The 21,806-nt window shown below is 39.0% G+C and overlaps 3 protein-coding genes across 4 annotated transcripts; 1 reads left to right on the top strand and 2 right to left on the bottom strand.

The window, feature by feature from the left end:
• Nucleotides 1–1,996: 1,996 nt before the first annotated feature.
• On the bottom strand, nt 1,997–5,008 carry LOC147862628 (uncharacterized). The gene is made up of 8 exons (XM_087321120.1): nt 4,958–5,008; nt 4,027–4,097; nt 3,821–3,957; nt 3,245–3,735; nt 2,894–3,153; nt 2,485–2,812; nt 2,347–2,389; nt 1,997–2,164 (listed from the first exon to the last, which is right to left on the bottom strand). The coding sequence occupies exons 2-8, from the start codon at nt 4,095–4,097 to the stop codon at nt 2,160–2,162; spliced, it is 1,335 nt and encodes a 444-aa protein (XP_087177246.1). The 5' UTR covers nt 4,958–5,008; the 3' UTR covers nt 1,997–2,159.
• A 2,799-nt stretch (nt 5,009–7,807) lies between these two features.
• Nucleotides 7,808–11,862, top strand: LOC147862627 (pentatricopeptide repeat-containing protein At2g33680-like). 2 transcript variants are annotated; one of them, XM_087321298.1, is made up of 2 exons: nt 7,808–7,891; nt 7,984–11,862. In XM_087321298.1, exon 2 carries the CDS (start codon nt 8,321–8,323, stop codon nt 11,180–11,182), a length of 2,862 nt encoding a protein of 953 aa, XP_087177424.1. In that variant the 5' UTR covers nt 7,808–7,891; nt 7,984–8,320; the 3' UTR covers nt 11,183–11,862. The 2 variants fall into 2 exon arrangements, with proteins under 2 accessions (XP_087177424.1, XP_087177423.1); XM_087321297.1 differs by lacking the exon at nt 7,808–7,891 and adding an exon at nt 7,903–7,967 and having other exon boundaries at nt 8,084–11,862.
• Nucleotides 11,863–14,464: 2,602 nt separating this feature from the next.
• Nucleotides 14,465–19,819, bottom strand: LOC147862626 (uncharacterized). Its single transcript, XM_087320814.1, has 4 exons — nt 19,614–19,819; nt 19,362–19,477; nt 18,182–18,579; nt 14,465–18,045 (listed from the first exon to the last, which is right to left on the bottom strand). The coding sequence occupies exons 3-4, from the start codon at nt 18,464–18,466 to the stop codon at nt 15,004–15,006; spliced, it is 3,327 nt and encodes a 1,108-aa protein (XP_087176940.1). The 5' UTR covers nt 18,467–18,579; nt 19,362–19,477; nt 19,614–19,819; the 3' UTR covers nt 14,465–15,003.
• Nucleotides 19,820–21,806: the final 1,987 nt, after the last annotated feature.

The following is a 21,806-nucleotide window of genomic DNA, read 5'->3' as shown; positions in this document are numbered from 1 at the left end:
TTGCGAGATGTCTATTGTTGCACTTCTTTTGGCACTGATTTGTTGGTTGCGACTTATTGATCTACCATCTTCTTCATTGGTTGATTTTGGTGCACCAACGCGATACACCTTCTCAGCCACATCTTCCAATGTTTGTATACCTTCGACAATAGTTGCACGGTCGAGGGTTCCTAACCCTTGCTCTAGACATTGAAGTGCTTTCACGACCGTTTGTATTTTGGACTTGAATGATTCAATCTCGGATATTGTGGGGTTTGTCTCCTCTACTTGCTCTACCTCTGCCTCCACTTCTATTTCTGTATTATGGTCCATTCGCATTTGGGTCGCGTGATCTATAAAAGGTAATGAGCCACATAAATGTGGCATATGCCTCTCAATAATCATTCGGATACCTAGTAAATGCTTACATTTACTAACAATGTCTTGGCAATCACAATATGAGCATTGGAGTGAGACATTATACCATAGAGTGGGAGTCGTCATGCTCAAGATTCTAAACCAATATCGGGCCTCGTCGACAATTTCAATTGTGGAAGTATTGTCGACATACCTTTCCAATATTCTCTCCGCTTCTTTAAGTTGGGACCTTTGATCCCTACAATTCGCACGGGGTGCAAACCAACCACTCTCACATATTTCTTGTCGTTGCTTGTACCACTCTATTACCGTTCCTCCTATGCAAGTGCCAGTTTCACTATCCCCGATTAAGACATGCAAAAGGTCGGTAATTGATCGGTTTATTCTTCCCCTCAAGGCAGTATACTTGATAAAATGCCAATGTCTTTCCACAATATTGGTAGTGTCAACGTGTCCATAGTTGAACATTCTACCAAACTTGGGCCAGAGTTTCCTCCACACACATGTCAAACCACACCATCCTCCTTCTATATATTGCCAAACACCGGGCTTGTCCGCATATTCTAACTTTAACTCCTCACACATTGCATTGAATGATGATTCAGTAATGCATTGCATCAGTTGGCACATTCGTTGATAAAGATGGATTCTCTCATTTGCACTTACTTTTGGCAACAAGTTGTCCACCCATGACTTTTTGGCGTGAAACTGACACAACAAAAGTCGACAATGTGTTTGGGACCGTTGCCCATTTACAACAATCCAAGATTGACGGTCTGTTGCAACCACATTAGTTATGGCATTATATGATGTCCAACATTTATCGATCACTATCGCATTTGGCCTCACCATGGGCATCCTTGCGAATATGACTCTCAAACAAGTTTCTAATGCCACTTGCTCATGGTTTGACCCCTTATCAGAACTACAAAGCATGTACCATAATGGGATCCCAATTCCCATGGCGTTGGGGGCAACTGCTGCATATAATGGTAGCCCGAATTGGTTTGTTTTAAATGTCGAGTCGATTGCCATTGGTTTGAAGAAGATTGACATCGAGTCTTGTTATGTCTTTGAATAAGATTGACATTGAGTCTTGTTATGTCTTTCGTATTGTTTACAACAAGGACCGAAGCACTCTTTCTATATACTTACTCTTTCTACAACAACGTTCTTTGATTACAACACTCTTTCTATATACTTACTCTTTCTTGGCCTTTCTCAAAAACCATTGCCGTGACTACTTGTCAATAAGCTATTAGTTTTATTCTTTTGACACCCAAAACATACAACCAAATATACAACCAAAATGAGATTCAAAATGAGATTCATAATGAGATTCAACTATTTACCAGATATTACAAAATGATTTTCAGATAGAGTCCACATTGAGTCATATACAACCAAAATGAGATTCAAATATTGATTTGATATTACAAAAATGAGAATGTACATCAAATTGAGTCATATACAACCAAAATGAGATTCAAATAATAAGACTCACAACCAGAATGTACATCAACAAAGACATATACAACCAAAATGAGATTCACACAATAAGACTCACAACCAAAATGTACATCAAATTGAGTCATATACAACCAAAATGAGATTCAACTATTTACCAGATATTACAAAAAAGTTGACAATCCACATGAGATAGTAAATCGAGATCATATGTTTGATGTTACAAAGTACAACATGCTAGTGATTAAAATAACCCTATGCCCAGAGTCCTTCGTGTCCATTTTGCCATGATTTTCCGAAGGAGCTGCACATCTTCGAATCCAAACCATTGCTCCTTACCCTACACCACAAGATGCCATCAACCTAAGCCCAAATTCAATTCTCATAAATTCAATTCTCATAAATACTTACAAATTGATCAGACTCAAATCCTTGAATGAACTCCTCGACCAACATTCGAATGGTTTGCATCACGTAATACCCACAATCCGTCCCATTAGGTTGGGTTGGGATATGCAATACCTGGAACCGCTCGTTGTTGATGATGCAATGGTCGTGTGTGGCGCTAGAGATATGTTGTACAACCAAATCACCCAATGTCTTCATGCCGATAGTCGGATGATGATTTAGTGGATCGCAAAAAATAATATGGCTCCTCACCTTGGCATCGAGACCTATAGGAGTCTGTCGCATCTTCAACCAAAGCACCCAATGCCCTGAGTGCAATATCGGAATGAAGACATATTCCCGTTTAGGGACCCGAGTGAGTATGTCTTCACCCTTATCACTTTGGCCTTCTAGTTGTACCCATAGTGGATCCACAATATGAAACCGCTTGTTGATCTCGGGGGGCAACGAGTACTCCATCCATAAGTGGAAGAGGGTCATCATCCATGTGGATGCCATCTCTCCTACAGTGCCCAACGAACATAGTTCTACCTCCGTCAAAAAGACCGCTAGATCTAATCGTCGACAAGCCACCTGAAACCTGTTTATTAGGCCAGATTAGTAACTACAAAAAAAACATGAAGTTAACTATTGATCTCATGCCCCCACCATAACGGCATACCTAGTGAACTTTTTTCTTGTTGTGTTATCCCATGTTTTTGTGATTGTCCCAGGACCAATAAAGACAATCCCAATGTCCGCACCCTCATCTGTGTCAAATGATGTAATGAACGACAACTTACTGGGGTCCACTGTTTTCTTGCGGATTTGGATTTTAGGCCTCCTTGGTTGTTGGGTTGTCGATTCTGACAGTTGGTCTTGACCACCATCGATCTCGACATGTGTCTCATCTTCTGGCATGGGAATTCCATGATTCTTACACTAAAATTCATACATAAGATTCACACATAATCATTCACACACTAGATTTAGACTCACATAAGATGCACACATAATCATAAACCTTACTTACATAAGCTTTAGACACAGCCGCAATCTTCAACTTCAATTTTGCCATCCTATGCTCCTTTCCCTCGTCATACCTGGCCATTTGTTGGCTGACGAATTGGGCAATGAAATCGGCCTCCTTGGATGTTTGAAGTGCGTTCGGAGTGGCTTTGAAGATCTTAATCGCTCTTGTCCTCAACTTCCTCATGTGTGATTGGCGTGACCTGTTGTACTTTAGCTCCGGATCCAAAAAACGCTTTATTGATCGTTGTCTTTCGTAGTGGCTGAAGAATGACGTGGTTGTACTCCTCATGGAGGTTGATTGCTCTTCTTCTTCTATCTTTAGCCCCCGAGGCAGTACTACACGGATGCCATGTGCCTTCTGTAAGTGAGCCTCCATGTCAACTTTTTTGCGAAACCATCGTACCTCTTTTCTACATGAATCTCCAACGATACATGTGCGACATTTGATACCTGTCGAGTCTCTTCCCGCCTTGAAGAGGGACATGGGGTCCACTACAACAATGGTGTGACATTTGCATTAGAAAAACCCAATATATACTTACTTCAATAATGATTATAAGAATGTACATCAACTCACCATTTACACTGATATCTTCAACACCTGGCCCCACGTCATGTATGGGGTTCGTATCCATGTTCGAGTCTTCAGTAATGATGTTTTCAGCATCCATATTGTTGGATTTGGGGCACCTAGCACCCTTTCTTACAAAAACCCTAAACCATCATTCAACAAGCATCACTATTTATACACAATATAAAGTTGAGAAATGATTCATGCCATACCTCCCTTCATAGGGTATTGTTTCACCCCAATCCGCATCAAAGTCTATGAAGGTCTTGGACCGACTAGCCATCTGTACAAAACACATGCCAAAACATTACCATATGTTTGTCTTTAAATTCAAGAATACTTGAGTCTATCCTATTGTTTCTACACAATACATTAGTGTTAAGGATTTTGAAATGGACAAAAATTGTCAATGATTTCAAAAAATAGATCAATCTTAACAAATTCTAACATATTAATGTCAATAATTTAAAATTCATGAATGCTACTTGCAGTTTTTATTTTAGTTTTTGTAATATATATACATAGAGGGCACATTCTAAATTAAGGGAGATAACCATAATAATGATACGTATTTAAATCATAGTCATAGTTCATGAGTTCATGACAAATAGTTGGTCTTCATGGAGAATCCTAATTTCATTCAGCAAGAATTTATCATTTATCATTTAGAATACTATAATGGACACAACGTTTTACTTCCAACTTAAAACATACTTACGTAGACTTACATAGCACACAACTTTTTTTAGTAAGGCATTCGTTACATTATTATTATTTGGGGTCAAGCCATCGCAAAGAATGTATACAAGATTTGAGATTTGACCTTTAAATGTGGGCATAAAAAAGCCCAATAATGCATGAATCACATGGGCAAATTTAAGCATTCAAATAATGACATTCAAACCTAATATGGATGATGATTGCTTGAATACACATAGACAAGTATTTTTTTTATTCCATGTCTACTCAAAACCATGGTTGATTGCTTGAAGACACAATAGAAGGAATAAAATCATATTAGGTTCAAGCAATCATCCATATTAGGTTGATGGTTTTTATGACATGGAATAAAACCTAAACCTAATAGAAGGAATATGATACCTAATAAAACCCTAAACCTAATAGAAGGAATATGATACCTACCTCTAGACTGCAGGTGCTTGCGGACAACCGGTGTTGTGCCTCACGGAAGATGTCTGCAACAGGTGCTGCCAAACAGCAGGTGGTGCGGTGCGCTCAAAAACCCTAAACCCTCAACCTCACGCTTCTTGTTTGAAAACAAGAAAAAAATGACAGAAAATGGCTTTTTATACTTCCCTCAAACTAATGAGAAGGGCTCCCTTTCACAAAGTGGAGCCCTTCTTTAATGAGACGGGCTCCTTTTTCTGTGAGACGGGCTCCCTCTTTAATTGGTGCGCTTTTTCGCGCCTTTTCCACAAGGGCTCCCTTTCACAAAGTGGAGCCCTTCTTTAATGAGACGGGCTCCTTTTTCTGTGAGACGGGCTCCCTCTTTAATTGGCACGCTTTTTCGCGCCTTTTCCACAGCCACATTGGACGGTGCAGATCGCATGCGCCCTCATCTAGCGACTTGCACCATCCCTCTCCGCGATTCCCTCACTTGCCCTCTTTAATATTTGGTAGTAGTTAGACACCACGGTATTCATATACATATACATATACCATACCTTATATATCAAGTATAATATATGTAATATGTAATATATGTACATATATGTATAATGTAATATATATGTATGATATATAATTAATATGTGAGTGTGTGTGTGTGTGTGTGTGTGTGTGTGTGTGTGTGTGTGTGTGTGTGTGTGTGTGTGTGTGTGTGTGTGTGTGTGTGTGTGTGAGAGAGAGAGAGAGAGAGACTTAAGCTTGATCTGCGGTTAAGATATCGCTCGCTTGCACATGCTCTATACCCTAGCACTCTCAAGGTGCTCTAGCGAACGCGGGACAACAGTTTCCAATGGGGCATCCTTTTGTTCCGTGTGTTCCTATATATGGTGATTCATGGAGGAATGCTACCCACGAGCTTCTTTCCTTGCTCAACTCTTGAAGCCAATCTCAATTGTTTTGTCACCCTTCCTAAGGGCTATCTACTATTTGAGAAATGGGTTCTTCTTTGATGGTCTCCATCTAGGGAGTGTCGTTGTCATATCCACAGCCGCAATTGGTATGTGGGTCAAAAAGAAATTTGATTTAGCAATTCCCACAAATGAGCTTTGCAAACACTTTATCCTCAAATGAGTTGCCTTTACGTTACCTAACCTCAAACCACCATAAAGAAAGATATATTAACGTTTTCTATGACCAAATTTGGCCCATGAGATGGAGACCATCGATGAAGAACCCATTTCTCAAACTCCAATAGTGCCATAGACCCAATTACCTAATGACCAAATTTGGCCCATGGTTACAATAATGGGGCCGAAAATCAAAATAAAATAACGTAGATAAAAGAGTTCTCTTATGGTACAAAAGATGTTATGGTGTAACATATTCTATAAAGGAAAATGACTATGTGTTGGGACTAGTTTCATTCCATCCAAGTCTCTCAAAAAGGAGTGGGAGGTCAAAGGATTTCAATGTGGGTGTGGCCCATGGTCCCGATGTAAAAGATATCTTGACCATAGCTTCTAGGCAATGTAACTCACGTTCTCTTATCTTCTTAATTGTTGTTACATAACCAGTGACTTTGAGGCCCAATATTTGAGGGCATTTGGTTGTTCTTTGGTTTTTCACTTCAGCGAGGGAGAGGCCGAGTGGTGCGGGTATGTCCATGTCTGTTGTCCCTCCTATCCTTGAAAAATTACAACCATAAGATCCTTGTTATTAGATGGGGACAACGAGGGTTTTTCATGTTGACGTGTTGTTATAGTACATATACCACTTTTATGATGAAAACATATTAACATCTATCAATGTGGCTTATGAGACCAGACGTTATAGTTTGTTCACTTGTCTTAGAAATGAAACTAACAAGCACACTATATAGAGACAAAAAGGTGAATCTACTTATCCTGACTCGTTCCTATGCCTCTATTATCCCTCTACCCGATGAGTTAGGTGAAGCCTTCCATGGAGATGATTGCACGAAAAAATTATTAATGGGTTGACGATAGTTCTAGGATTGTTATATGCTTGTAAATGTGGAGTGGACATACAATATTGCATAATGGGCTATTAGCTTTGCACCATATCATAATGACAAAGCTATCATGTCTTAAACTTATCATGGTGAGGGAATTGTTATGTCTACAGTTAAAGTTCTACATGTTATAGGACTATGTAAGTTTGAAGATGGATTTTGCCCAAAGATGTCGAGTACATAACCGCAAAGGAACATGTAAGAAACAAAAACAATGAATAGTTGAAAATGAACTAAATATTATGTGATCCATTAGCCAACACATCAAATTGGTAATTAGAAAAAGATCGTTGTTAAGTTGACAAAACAAAAGAAGATGAATGTCTTTGTGGCATTCCCTTTTCTTGAAGAACAAAGGAATACCAAAAGGTGTTTCGTATGGAATTCACCCAATGCATTCTAAAAGAACTGATGCAAGGGAATGTGTACAATAATCCATTGTACATGCTTTTCGGAAGGGTTAAAAAACTTGGATTACAACACCAAACCTAATTGAATCAAAAGGCAAGGGGTTAGAATGGGCTCTGTTCTTATATAACCTACAACAAACGACTAACACTACTTCGGCAAGCAAGCAACAAAGACAATGAATGATCAAAGGTTTGTCAAGGTCTAAAATGTCGATCGGGTCCCTATGCATATTGTACCGGAGTTTGCGGTCAACTTTATCGGGAAGCCCAAATGATGGGCTTCAGGGACTCCACCAGAAGTCATGACCATTCGAACGAAGAGTGTCTATTGATGTGAAGAGCAGAATGTGAAAGCATTGGCTTCAAGATTACATACACATATACATACTTGTATTAGTATACACCATTTGATCTCATTCATAGCATGGATTACTTTGGCAAGTCTCTCTGTTTCTTTAGTCCTGCTTCTGCCCTGCCTTTCTCTCTGCTACTACCGGAAACTCCAAGGTACTATGTGTGTATACATCTACCTTCCATGGGAGTTTTTAGCTAACCCATCCATATCTTACGTGCTCATGACGATGTGTATATATGTATAGAAACTGTATTGAAGGAAGGGTTTTGCCTCACAAAGATGCTTAAGCTCTCTTTTCCATGGAGTATTTGCGTAACTCATCCTCATCTTATGTGCTCATGAAGATACATGTGTGTGTGTGTATAAACCGTATTGAAGCAAGACTTTTGCCTCACAAAGATGCTTAAGCTCTCTTGAGGCCACTTGGCACATACAGAGGCAGATACAAGCAAAAATAAAAACACATATATATAAATTAAGAAAACAGAGTCCTTGTGAGTGGTGGATGTATATATATATATCTGGATGGTGTTCTCAATCGTCTCTCTTGTGCATTGGTCCAAGATGACTTGAATATACCCATGATGGAGAAGGTAGATTTCCTCCCCAACCTCTCCCATCAAGAATACCTTCAGTATCGCCATGTCCTCCTGGATTCAATCAAGGCTTGTGGCAAACATAAGGACTTGGACAGAGGCATCCAAATGCATGCTGAATTCCTCAAAAGAGAATCGATTCAAAAGGATATTTATGTTAGTACCTCCCTTGTCAGTATGTATGCCAAATGTGGTGCATTTGCAGAGGCAAGAAGGGCCCTTCATGAACTTCCATTGTTGCCTGATGTCGCTGCTTGGAATGCGCTCATAGCAGGGTATTCCCAACATCGCCGTGGTTTTGAGACTTTGAAGTGCTTCGAGCAAATGCAAAGCGAGGGCTTCTTGCCTGATGCTGTCACGTTTACTTGCATTTTAAAAGCTTGTGGAAGCGTAGGGTTACTTCAGAAGGGAGAATATATACATGCTGGAATCCATAAGCGAGGTTCATTACGAAACAATGTGCTCCTTGGCAATGCATTAGTGGACATGTACGTGAAATGTGGTGTTCTTCCAAAAGCACAAGAGACGTTCAATGATCTCCCGATGCGTGATGTTGCCACATGGAATGCACTAATAGCTGGGTATGCCCAGCATGCACTTGGTAACAAGGCAGTGGACTGTTTCACGCAAATGCAGGGTGAGGGCATGTTGCCTGATGCGATCACCTTTACATGTGTTGTGAAAGCATGTGGTGGCATTGGATCACTTGTGAAGGGAGAAGAAGTACATGCTGAGATTAGGAGAAGAGGGCTGTTGAAAACTAATATGGTTCTGGGAAGTGCTTTGATTGGCATGTATGGCAAATGTGGAGCAATTTCCAAAGCCCTAGAAGTTTTCCATGAGCTTCCAGAACGAAATGTTGTCTCATGGACTGCATTGATAGCTGCCTATGCACAGAATGGGCTTGCTGATGAAGCTCTCAAATGTTATTCCCAAATGCAAGACCAAGGCCTTATTCCAAATGAAGTCACCTTTTCTTGTGTTTTGAAAGCTTGTGGCACCGTAAAGTCATTCGAGAAGGGAGAAGAGATACATGCTGAGATTAACAAACAAGGGCTTCTTGTCAAAAACATTGTGCTCGGTACCGCATTGGTGGACATGTACGCCAAATGTGGTGTGCTTTCAAAAGCACAGGAAGTGTTTGACAAGCTCCCCATCAGAAATGCCATCTCATGGAATGTGCTGATTGCTGGGTATGCTCAATATGGCTTCAGTGAAGAGGCTCTAACATGCTTTTCAAGGATGAAGAAAGAGGGCTTCTCTCCGAATGCAGCCACTTTTGCTTGTATTTTGAAAGCTTGTGGCAAGTTAGAATTATTGGAGATGGGGGAACAAATACATGTCAAACTCAGTAAAGATGGATTATTGGAAAACAATATCGCGCTGGGAAATGCATTGGTGGACATGTATGCCAAGTGTGGCATGCTTGTAAAAGCACAGAAAGTGTTTGTTGATCTTCCCAAAAGGGATGTTATCTCGTGGAATGCTCTGATTTCTGGATACGTCCAGCATGGGCTTGGTGATGAAGCTCTCAGCTGCTTTGTGCGTATGCAAGCAGCTGGTTTTGAACCGGATGCAATCACGTTTTCTTGTATTTTGAAAGCTTGCGGCAACACAGGATCAGTCGACAAGGGAGAAAAACTACACGCCGAGGTGAGAAAGCGAGGGCTAATAACAAACAATCCTGTGATCGGAAACGCAGTGGTGGATATGTATGCAAAGTGTGACATGCTTCTGAAAGCACAACAAGTGTTTGATGAGCTTCCAACTCCCAATATTGTCTCTTGGAATGCAATGATCTCTGGTTATGTTCAGAATGGATTCAGCAGTCAAGCTTTGGACTGCTTTGCAAGGATGAGAGACAATGATATATCCCCGAATGAGGTTACCTTTACTTGTATATTGAAAGCATGCGGTAACTTACGCTTGGTTCAAAAAGGAGAAGAGATATACGCCGAGCTGCAGAAGCAAAGGTTGCTGGAAAGAAATAATTTGCTTGGTAATGCATTGCTGGGCATGTATGTGAAGTGTGGCGAGATTGGAAAAGCCCAAGAAGTGTTTGATAAGCTTCCTGTGCAAGATGTAGTTTCCTGGACTACATTGATCACTGGGTATGCTGATCATGGGCTTAGTGCTGAAGCTCTGGACTGCTTCTCAAGCATGCTTGATGAGGGTCTCTTACCAGATGCAGTCACTCATGCTTGCATTTTGAAAGTCTGTGGTAATATAGGATTGATCCACAAGGGAGAGGAGATTCATATGGAGGTGAAGAAGCATGGATTATTGAGAAAAGATATTGTACTTGGCACTGCATTAGTTGACATGTATGCCAAGTGTGGGTCTCTTAGCAAAGCACGAGAAGTTTTCGATGAGCTGCCATTACATGATGCCGTCGCTTGGAATTCACTGATTGCTGGATATGCTCAGCTTGGTTATGTTGGACGGGCTTTCATCTCATTCAATAATATGATAACAGAAGGTATAATGCCAGATATGGTAACATTTGTTGTCTTGCTGACTGCTTGTAGTCACTCAGGTCTAGTGGAAGAAGGACAATTTTACTATCATGTCATGACTATGTTCTACCGATTCATCCCAACACGGGAACACCATACATGTATGGTTGATCTTTTCGGCCGTGCCGGGCACCTTGAAAAGGCTGCAATTGTTGTTGAAAATGTACCATCTGCTGACCGTGTTTGTGTATTGTCAGTTTTGTTGGGTGCTTGTCAGAAATGGGTAAACATAGATCTTGGGAGATGGGCATTCGAGAATTTGGTGCAGCTAGATGAAAATAACGTGGTAGCACTGGTTTGCATGAGTAACATGTATAGCATGCACGAATAATGGAAAATTTAACCTCTGAAGACTAAAAGATGCATATGACTGGATTGAAAGATTTTTCAAGTCATGTCTATAGTTGAAAGACTATAGGAGAGCCAATAGAAACCATAGTACCATGGTAAATTGACTAAAATAACTCTACCCTTCCCCCCATAACAGTGACTGAAGCCCTGCCAATGGTTGATATGCCCTATTTCAGGACTACCTTCTAATCAAGGAGGACTTCTAAATAGAAATTATCAGGATAGCATGACTTCAAGCTTTCCTATATCTGAAGCAAAAACAGAGAAATACAAGCAACCTACTGTAGGCATGGGTGCTCACTAGGGCAATGATTTTGAGAAAGAGAATAAAAAAAAGAAACCAGATTCAGATTCAGATTTTTTCCAAATGTGAAGCAAGCTCCTTAAGATGATGGAATCCCCCTAAAATCAAGAGGAAATGATCCACATGCCCTGTTTACCCGGACAGAAATTCATATGCATTGACTCATCTGGGAAATAATTATTTTTTATATGGGATGTGTCCATGCATTATTACCATGCTGAAAATTCTTTGGCCCTGGACTAGCAAAATGATGATCAATCTGGCTATATAATGCATGCTTGCTTCTCACCCCGCATGTATGTATGGTCATTGGCAAAGATTAACAGATGAGAACTACTGTGCTAATTTTCTTCAGCATTCCCATATGTTTGTGGAACCCTGTATTGCATATTTGAGACACCCCCTAGACTAAGACATTTTCATGATCTCCATTACATCCCTTCAGTACAAACTGAATTACAGCAACGTTCACCTGAATTGATGCCTTATTTTCAATTTTACCTGTAATTATTGCAATGCCCTGCACAACTCAATTTGCTATTGTGGGTTCAAAATTATTCCCCAAAAAATAAGATCAAATTTTGTAGGAATGGAAGAAAATTACCATTGCAAAGAATTATGCTAAAAGAAATACATATGCAACTGGAAATCCATGCATAATGAATAACGTGAGAATATGATAGCTATGAGAAAATTACAAACGACTAAAGATTTACTTTTCAAGTTTTCATCAATACCTACATTTCCATAACCTTAAGCATAATATTACACCTGTCATAATGAAAGGGGCAATGAAAATGAAATTGTCCACCTTGCTATTCGTGGGTTTACAAACCATGATGCCTTATTTGAATTACAGAAGTTTTGGACTAAATATAAACATGTTCATAGTTTGTAGGACAACATGTCTTCACTCATGAGTTGCAAATGCAAATCAAACCTATCAAACGCTTACATAAGTACATATTCATGAGTGTATAATTGTGTAACCCAATTAAAAAATAGAGTTGGTTGTGGTTATATATATGCCTCTAGGAGTGAGGGGTAGTTATATTATGAGGGATGCATCATCTAATTGAGCTCCATATATGTATGTGTTTGTGATCAAGTGGAGAGGGTTGTGTCGTATTGCATGTAAGCGAGTAATGTCTTCTAGGGTAGCTCCATGGTAGTGTTGACATTGTGTGTGTAAGGAAGGCAATGGCCCGTGGACACAACAAAGAGTGAGGCTCGGTCTGGGAATCATTTGTTGGGCTCACTGAGGCCAACCACGGGACGACATGCATTGAACCACAACCTCCAAAAAAAACTACAATCGGTTGCTACTCGAGGAGGAACAATCTCATTGAGAGAATTTGATAGCGAGCAAAAAGGCACATGCCACAAACCATTAAAGGGTAAAACCATAGAACATTTTCAAAGAAGGGAAAATGTTGGAGAAAGGAATAAAGTATTAAGTCAATGAGTTAATGGTGGTGGGAGAGAATCAAGAAGTAATAAATTAATTGAGAATGTGGGAACTTGGAAGAGAGAGATGTACAAAATAATTAAGTGATTGAATCATTACATAGACATTCAAACAAGAAAAACATCTATTCATTTTGTTTTGTTTTTTTTAGTATATGTACTGTACATACATATATTGGATCTGTGTCTTAAACAATGAGGGAGGCAATTTCTTATATTCTCTCTGGACCTGGTTTATTTGTACGTCATAGAAAAAATATATACGTTTTGCTAAAAACTTAAAATGTGGGAAACATTAATATTCCCCTATCTAACTATCTATTTCAAAGGCATCATATGTTAATACTTTTGAGAATGAATGTGACGCAAATAAAATTTTCATGGAAAACATGAATTTTATAGACCCAAAATACCATGTTGTAGTCTGACATTGATATTTTGCCATTGGTTTAAATAGTTTCCCGAGGAAAAATTTCTAAGCTATTTGGTTAAAGCCAAGCCGAATAAATCCATTTACCATGGCCCTATGAGATTTCGACTGATTAGGTGAGAGAATCGGCATTTTAAACCAAAATTATAAAGCTAGTGTAATGAAATTCCTCATTTCTTCCTCATTATAAAACAAGATATCCTCATTTCTTCCTTGCTAAAACAATTAATATTGTACAAGGGTTTGGGATGGTTAAACATAGCAAAGGAAACCCGCAGTAGTAGCACTTAGCGCACAATTCAATTTTCGTAGGGATAGTTCCTTTGTCCTGAGCATTTTACAAGTTCCAATCCGAAAACTGGGGGGCAATTGGAGTATCATTCCAGACTTGCTCGTTCATTAAGGGGTATCCACTCGTACATACATATACCAAAACTAAGGAAGCCATATGCCGGTGCTTTTTCCAAAAGTACAGAGAAAATATCAAAAATACCCTTCCTCATATTAAGGGTAAAATGGATTTACAAAACTTTTGAAAAACAGATGAATTCTATTCAGACTTCCTCGTTCATTAAGGGGGTATTCATTCATTCATACATACATATACCAAAACAAAAGCAGCCATATGCAGGTGCTTTTTCCCAAAAATACTGAGAAAATATCAAAAATACCCCACCTCATATTAAGGGCAAAATGGATTACAAAACTTTTCAAAAACTAATATGGATTCTTTCTTTTGGCTAACCAAACGGTAGATATAGGACTACCAGCTTCTAAATTATCTACATTGTTTACTTTTCTTTAGACTACCAGCTTCTAAATTATCAGTTTACCCTTCTAGTTGAAAAGTTAACAATGTAAATGGTAGATACAGGACTGACGAAAATGTCACCTTGATTTATAAAATCCTAGCTCTCCCTCTTTCTCTAAGTCAGGTCTCTCTATATGTCTCACTCTAAATCCAAAAGAGGGGGGGAGGGGGGGTTCATTTTCTATATTTCTTTAAATTAAGTTACGGTTTCGGAAAAGAAGAGGAGGCAAATATCATCAAATATTTCGGGTGAGATCTCAATTTGTACATTGAATGAATTACGAGAGATCGAACGACATTTCAATCATGAGAGATCTAACAGCACTTTAATTCATGAGAGATCCAACAACCTCCGAATTGAGATATCCTTTTTTGTGCACATAACACAACATGACACTACTAATAATAGTGGAAGAGACATGTCTCTATATATAGAGACTATATATATCCAGGTAGTGTCAAAATGATGAGCTCAATTTTATGTGTTTTTCTTTCCAAGACAGGAAGTTATGTGACTTGACACTTGATCTATTGGTGTGCTAAATCCACTTTCATGAAGAAATAATATAAATAGGCAAACAATGATCCAATATGGAGTGTTATGCCATTCCTAAGAGCTAAGGCCTGCCTGCCAGCCTTCAATGAAAACTGTAGTCAAGCCAAATCTGCATACCTGCACACAAGGCCCAAATCCATGCCGGCCGATCCAAATAACAAAAAATCCTTTGAATGAATGACTGTATGTCCAGGTTCAATGGAAACCAGAGTCGATCTTCTCAGTGTTTAATTCTAGGGTTTCTTCTTGTCCAAAAGGGTGCCAAGCCTAGTGAGCAGGCTTTTCTTCTTCTTCTTCTTCATCTTCTTCTCCTCTTCCTCCTCAGAGGGCAATGAGATTAACTCATCATGGAAGGTTACATCATCTCTCCTCATAGATAAACATGACAATTGCTCTGCAAGCCCCCCTTCCGTATAATCTCTTAATCCACTATCTGCCCTCCTTATAGCTTCAGATAGAGATGAGCTCTGTTTCAAGACAACCCTATTCATCTGACCATTATCTGCTTGAGGTTTCTCTTCCCTACGCTCTGGGATAGAATACCCATTTGGACCTTCTGAATGAATGGGTATGTCTAGCATTGAATCCACTACAGCAACTTGAAATTTCTTGTTTTCTTCTAGCAATCGCTGTATCTCACCTTCTAAATTGAGTTTTGCTTTTTCTGTATCTGCAAGATGTTGTCTTAACTCGGTTATCTGCCTTTCCTTGAACTCTTCTTCTAATCTGTAGTTATCAAGCTCCCTTTGGCTTCTTTTGCTATTAGCTTTGGCTTCTTCCATCTCTGCCTCAGCATTCGTAAGTTTGATTCTAAGATCACTTAAATCCTTTTCATTTGAAACAATGCAATCCATCATTGTGAGCGATGACTCTCTCTGTTGTTTTAGTGACTCTAGTTGCACCTCAAGCCTATCTTCTGCAGACTTACAAGCAATTTCTGCCATTTCTTTCTCCTTCCTCAACTTTATCATCTCCATTCTGAGCATTTCTAGTTCTTGTTTCATTTCTTGAGTTCCCTGTACATCACTCTTGATTTCTAATTCCGTTACATTTTTTCTCAGTGATTCAATCTCCTCCCAAGCTGAATCATTCTCCTGCATTACATCTTGTAGCTCTTTCAGAATTTCCTCTTCCTTTGCTTTCGAAACAGTAAGCTGCTCTTTCAATGTCTCTATTTCATCTCTTGCTTTATCTTTACAGAGAACCTCCTTTTCTCTTGCTACTCGAGCAAGATCTAATGTTTTCTCAAACTCCATCTTCATCCTTATGAGCTCATCATTCAATTCTGACGATTGAGTGTGTAAATCTCTTTCAAGCTCATGGATTCTTCTATCATATCTTTCAGATATGTTTGTTAGGACGACACACAGTGCAGCAAGTTTAACGCAAGTATCAGATCCTTTTCTTCTGAGTTGAAGTACTTCCGACTGACTTCGGTCCAATTCAGACGATAATGCAAAACACCTTTTATTTGAACTCGAAACTGCCTTTCTTAGTTCTACCTCTTCCATGTTCTTCACTTCAAGTTCTTCTTTAATGGCAGAGACAATAGAAGCCATGTTGTTCTCTCTCTCTCTCAAATCTGAGAGCTCCTTCTTGTTAAAATCCATCTGCCTCATCAGTGCCCTATACCTCTCAGATAATGCTGATTCTTCTCTCATTATCCCTGCTAACTGAATTTGAGCATCTTCTAACTTATTCTGAAGATCACTGGCACTTTGAATTGCTGTTGTTTCTTTCATCACAGATGAAGCTAGCTCTGAGATTTTTTCTTGTAACTCAGCTTTCAGATTCGCCTTTTCTGCATCAGCACTAGCTAATTTCTTGCCGAGGAGCATCAATTCATGATTATTTTCTTCTATCATCCTTGCCATTTCCAGTTTCAAAACTTGAGATTCCATACTTTCATGTGCTTCTTTCTCTAGAAGTATCCCAATGTGGCCTTCTTTTTTTGCTAGTTCAGCTACAAGTGATTCAAGAAACGTCAAAAGCACACACTCTTCCACAGTTACCTTGACCGCATTCTCTTCTGCAGCTTCTCTTACCTTTGATACATCCATAGTTGAAGTATAAATGCCCAACAACTCAGTATTCACACTATTGTCATGCATTTTAGAATGGCTACCATTTACTGATCCATTCTTTTCAGCTTCTTTAGCATCTCTGAGGTCGGTCTTAAGTTGCCCGATGGTAGATTTCATATTTGAAACTTGTAAATTGGCATTCATAAGCTCTGAATGGAGATAGTCCACTTCCAAACCTTGTTCTGCTATCTTCAGTTTACACTTCTCTTCAGTTTCTTTGGAAATTTGAAGCTCTGTGCTAAGAGATAGAAACTTTTTTTTCAGATCCATTAGCTCAAAGTCAGATACAGTGGTGGCTTCCTTCTGTGTCTTCTTATGTTCCTCACCTTTGTGAGAAGTGTTTTCTGATGTATTCTTTGATTCCACTTCTTTAAAAGTGGAAGGCTCCGATATATTCTTTGATTCTACCTCTTCCAGAGTATTTTCTGACGCAATAATTGATCTTTCCTCGACAAAGATAATAGGTTCTGATATAGTCTTTGATTCATCCTCCTCAAAGGCATGATATTCTGATAGATCCTTTAATTTCCCCTTTTCGAATTTAATGTGTTCTAGTTCATACTTTGAATCTTTCACTTCACGCTTATGTTCTGATAAATCTGTTGATTCATTATCCTCAAAGGCATGGTCTGATACAGCCTTTGATTCATCCTTACAGAGATCAAGCTCTTGAACCAAACGACCTTTTAACTCTTCCCTTGTATCCAGATTAGCTAATATAACAGACTCCAAATCAGTCCCATTTTCTGTAACTAGGGCCTCAGCTGAGATGTTTTCTGCTCTCTTCTCCACTCTGGATTCTGCAACGTTCATGGCTTCTGAAGCTAACCTCACAGCTTCATTCTTCTCCTCAACATAGATATGAAGCTCCCTCTTCAACTCTTCCATTTCAATTTGATATTTCTGAAGGTCCAACACATACTGTTTCTTCATGGCTTCTAGCTCTCCTTGACATAGCCCAGCCAGTGACTGTGTTGCTTTTTCTATCTCATCGGCATGAAGTCTATCTCTTCTCGAACCTTCTATAGCATTCTGAAGCTCAGATGTTAAATTTTCCACTTGCTTCTTGTACTCTGCTACCTCTTTCTTCAGGTAGTGGTTTGATTTCTCTGACAAAACGAGCTTCTCCTTCGTCTTGAGAATATCTTCTTGTGTCCCTTGTCCATGTCTACTCAGTGAAGGAGTCTTTTTCTGCATATAGTTTTAACATTATGGAATGAAAATATCAAATCAGGCCATATCTGAGAAAAGACGAAAGAAAGAAATAAGAAGCTCAAGTTATAATTAGATGAGAGAAAGAGTATTCTTTTCTGCAATTTGGGATCACCTCTATGTTGGAGATAACTGCTCGAACACTAGGCCTCTTGTCAGGTGTGATCACCTTGGGACTTGAACTCTTCTCCGATCCCACAGTTTTGATCAGAGCTTTTTTCTTAGTAACAGAAGAAGTGACAGTAGGCGAACTTGCACTTGCGTTTGTATTTGAATTTATGTTGGAAGAAGACGATGGCATTTTACGCGATGGATCTATGGAAACTGGCTTTATATCGTTAGATATCTTTGATGATCGTGAAGTAGACACTGTACTATGAGGCGAAGCTTTACTGGCCATAGCTTTTTCTGTAGAAACCCTTACAAGAAGAAGCTTATCAGAGCTTTCTTATTACAGAGATTTCCATTCAATATGTAACTATATACAACTCTAGATCCCCCAACGTAGTTATCCTGTCAAAACAATTGTCTCATCAAATTGCAAGAAAATCTGATCAGAAATAAATAAAGAAATATTGAAATATTAATGGAAAGCTGCGGAGAGCAGCACGCACGGCTTGTGTCTGCAACCAAAAAATACATTGTGTACTACTATTCCATTAATGGAAAGTTGTGGAAAGCTGTGGAGATAGCGTCAAGATGAAGATAATATAACAGAATGTGAGCACGATCATGATAAATCAGAATGATGATGATGATGGTAGCTTTACTGATACATTAAGGAATCAAGGATGATTGGGTTTATCGTCATTCTTCGCTTCATTATAACGAGAAGCTTTCAGAGCAATTACTGTTGGAGTTAAGGATTTAAAGAAAATAACGCAAGACTGATTTGATCAAATTGAACAAATTCACATTAATGGTGAAAAATCACTAATTTTCAAATGTTGTAGTGAAGAGAGGAAAGGAAGAGCGTTACTCATTGAAACTGTATGGCTGACGTTCATAAAAAAGCGAGGCTATGAAAATTAGAATACCGAGCCAAAGCAAAATCTTGTCAAGCAATGGAGGACAAAACTTGGATATTGATTGAGGCCATGAATTTAGGAGCCATTTCCATAGCTTGCAGATGATCAATCAGTCATATGCATAAATGATCAATATAAGCAGAAAAGCAAAGCGAGGTGGATATGTCTGTAAAGGTTCTGACAAACAAGCATATTAATATTATAGATAGACACAGAGAAATCTGGTAAAGAATCACATGATACTTTTTAGATGCATTATTTAGATACCTTTTCTTTAATACTCCATCGCTAGGTCCGTGAGTCTTTTTTCTCGAGGGTTCTTTTTCCCTGTTGTTGTTTTTCGTTTCTTGTCTTTTCTTCTCTTTTCGCTGCACAGTCTGAATCTGCAGAAAACCAACATGGGTATTACATACCAATAATAAGCACAAAGACGTGTATCAGTAGAAATGCACGAATTGCTTCAAGAGAATGAAAGGAAAAGAGATTGGAATGTTGGAATAAACGCCTCTTTTTCATTACCGTAAATGCTCTTCCGGCTATGGAGATTAATTCAATAATTAGCGGGCTTAACTTAAAATTCCCGTGCCAGGCTTAATTTCTGCTCTCGGGGAAGGTTGATCGATGCAGACCGTAACCGCAGAAGAGAGAGAGAGAGAGAGAAAGAGAAAGATTATAAAGAAAAGAAACACAAAACCAAATTCTGAAGGAGGCACTTAGGAAGGTTCTTAGACAGAGGAGAAGCTAAGAAAAAAGAAATCAAAAACTCGGAGATAATGCGAGGGACAGAGGCAGTTTGTGTGTGTATCTGTGAACGCAGAAACCTATCCCTGAGGAAATCACATAGAGGCAGGCGCACAGAGAACTCGAAGAAGAGAAGCTCTAGTTATGGAACCCTAGCTCTGAGAAAATGCAGGGGCTCAGAGAGAGAGAGAGAGAGAGAGCTGAGAGCTGAGAGGAGCTTAAGTTATGAAACCCTAAAAACTCTCAGAAAACAGAGAGGCAGAGGGATAGTGAGAGAGAGAGAGAGAGAGACTGTGTGTGTGTGTGTGTGAGAGAGAGAGAGAGAGAGAGAGAGAGAGAGGTCTGAGAGCTGGTCCTGCCATCGCTGCCACGTCACCAAGCCGGGCCACGTGGCAACCGCCAGGAAGCTGTCCCATCCACGTGAGGGCCGGTCGTAGGCCCCCCCGCCGTCCGACGTGGCACCCCTACGAAATAGGCTTGCCACGTCTGCATCCTAGGGTTGCAGTCAAACAGAGGCTGGCTGACTTGGATGCCACGTCACCATCAGCGAAAGCGAATAATCGTAAAAATAAATAAACAAAGCGGAATTTCGAAAAACGAATAAGCATAAATATTATTAGAAAACAATAAATAATAATAATAATAATAATACATAGTATGTCGCTTCGAATTCCTTTTCGTTTTTCCATTTCAATTTTTATTTTTTATTTTTGGTATGTTTTTTGTGCCCTTCCACTTTCTTATTTCATGGGTTTCTACTTTATATGTTTTTTTTTTGTTTTTTGTTTCTACTTTATTTTATTTTATTTTATTTTCTTATTTTAATTTCATATACATACATACATATCTTTCTATATTTATTTGGCTCTTTTTTTTTATCGTTTTTATTTTCGTCGTAAATTTATGAGGGAGTTTTTTCCATCGTAAATTTATTAGTGTTTTCCTGTGTGTTTTTGTGCGCCTTTGTTCGAATCCCGACAACACCGCCCCAGCAACGGACACCCGCCACATTATCATTCATTCATTCATTATGTACATTATACACAATATACATATATGTACATATGTATGCATTTGGAGTCTGGACATAGACCATATGTATGTATGTATGTATGTATGTATGTATGTATGTAAATACATACAGATTGAGCTTTTTTCACTCATAAACAAATGCACTTGAATAGAGTTCACTCCTAAAGGGCTCCTTGGGGAACTCAAATCCTATGTATTTGTTTCACCACCAATATATATATATGGCTTCTCCTTGAGGGTTGAAGCCCGAGGGTAGCATCTTAGTGTCTTTCTCTTTGAAAAAAACTTCTATGACTAATAACCAATGAACGAGAGTTCACAAAACCCTTCATTCCTCATTCCTCATTCCTCATTCCTCATTCACACATCACAAAGTCGTGGGTCTGAACCCTTGTACTCTCGCACATTCTTGCTATTCCACCGATGCCCATGGACAATTTGGAAATGTGATACAAAAGCACAGCTCGAGATATGTAGAAGGTGGACATCAAATCATGCCTTATTAAACTAGATGTGTAAAAAAAAAAATGGAAAGAATGTGGCAAAAGCCACATGCCTAGACAAAAAACATTAGCCTCTTAAAACATGCACAACTAATGCGGTACAATCTTAGTGAAGTGTGGGTGCTTGGGACAATGCACCTTCAAGAGCATCCTTGTGTGTTGATTTCTTAGAAAAATGGTACACACTTTTTAAATAAATAATTTGAGTAAAGAGTGGTATTGGCTCCATCACTTGGTAATTACCGCTTATAACCTAATTTCAAAAAACAAAAATTGATCATTTGCAACAACAAAAAATTGTATTTCGAAGACATATAATACATGTAAATGATACAAAAGGGAAATATTGAAATTTGCTTAATTTCGTGATCATATAGAGGAGATACTACCAAAAACTATGTTCATGGTATCACTCTTGTAAGTGACACAATTAGAG

The sequence above is a fragment of the Azolla caroliniana genome, unplaced genomic scaffold (assembly GCF_043228905.1).
Source record: "Azolla caroliniana isolate FFs.n. ecotype wild unplaced genomic scaffold, voAzoCaro1.0.p SCAF_6, whole genome shotgun sequence".
Classification (NCBI taxonomy): Eukaryota; Viridiplantae; Streptophyta; class Polypodiopsida; order Salviniales; family Salviniaceae; genus Azolla; species Azolla caroliniana.
Note: the sequence above shows the minus strand (reverse complement) of the source record. Positions and strands in the feature narration are given on the sequence as shown.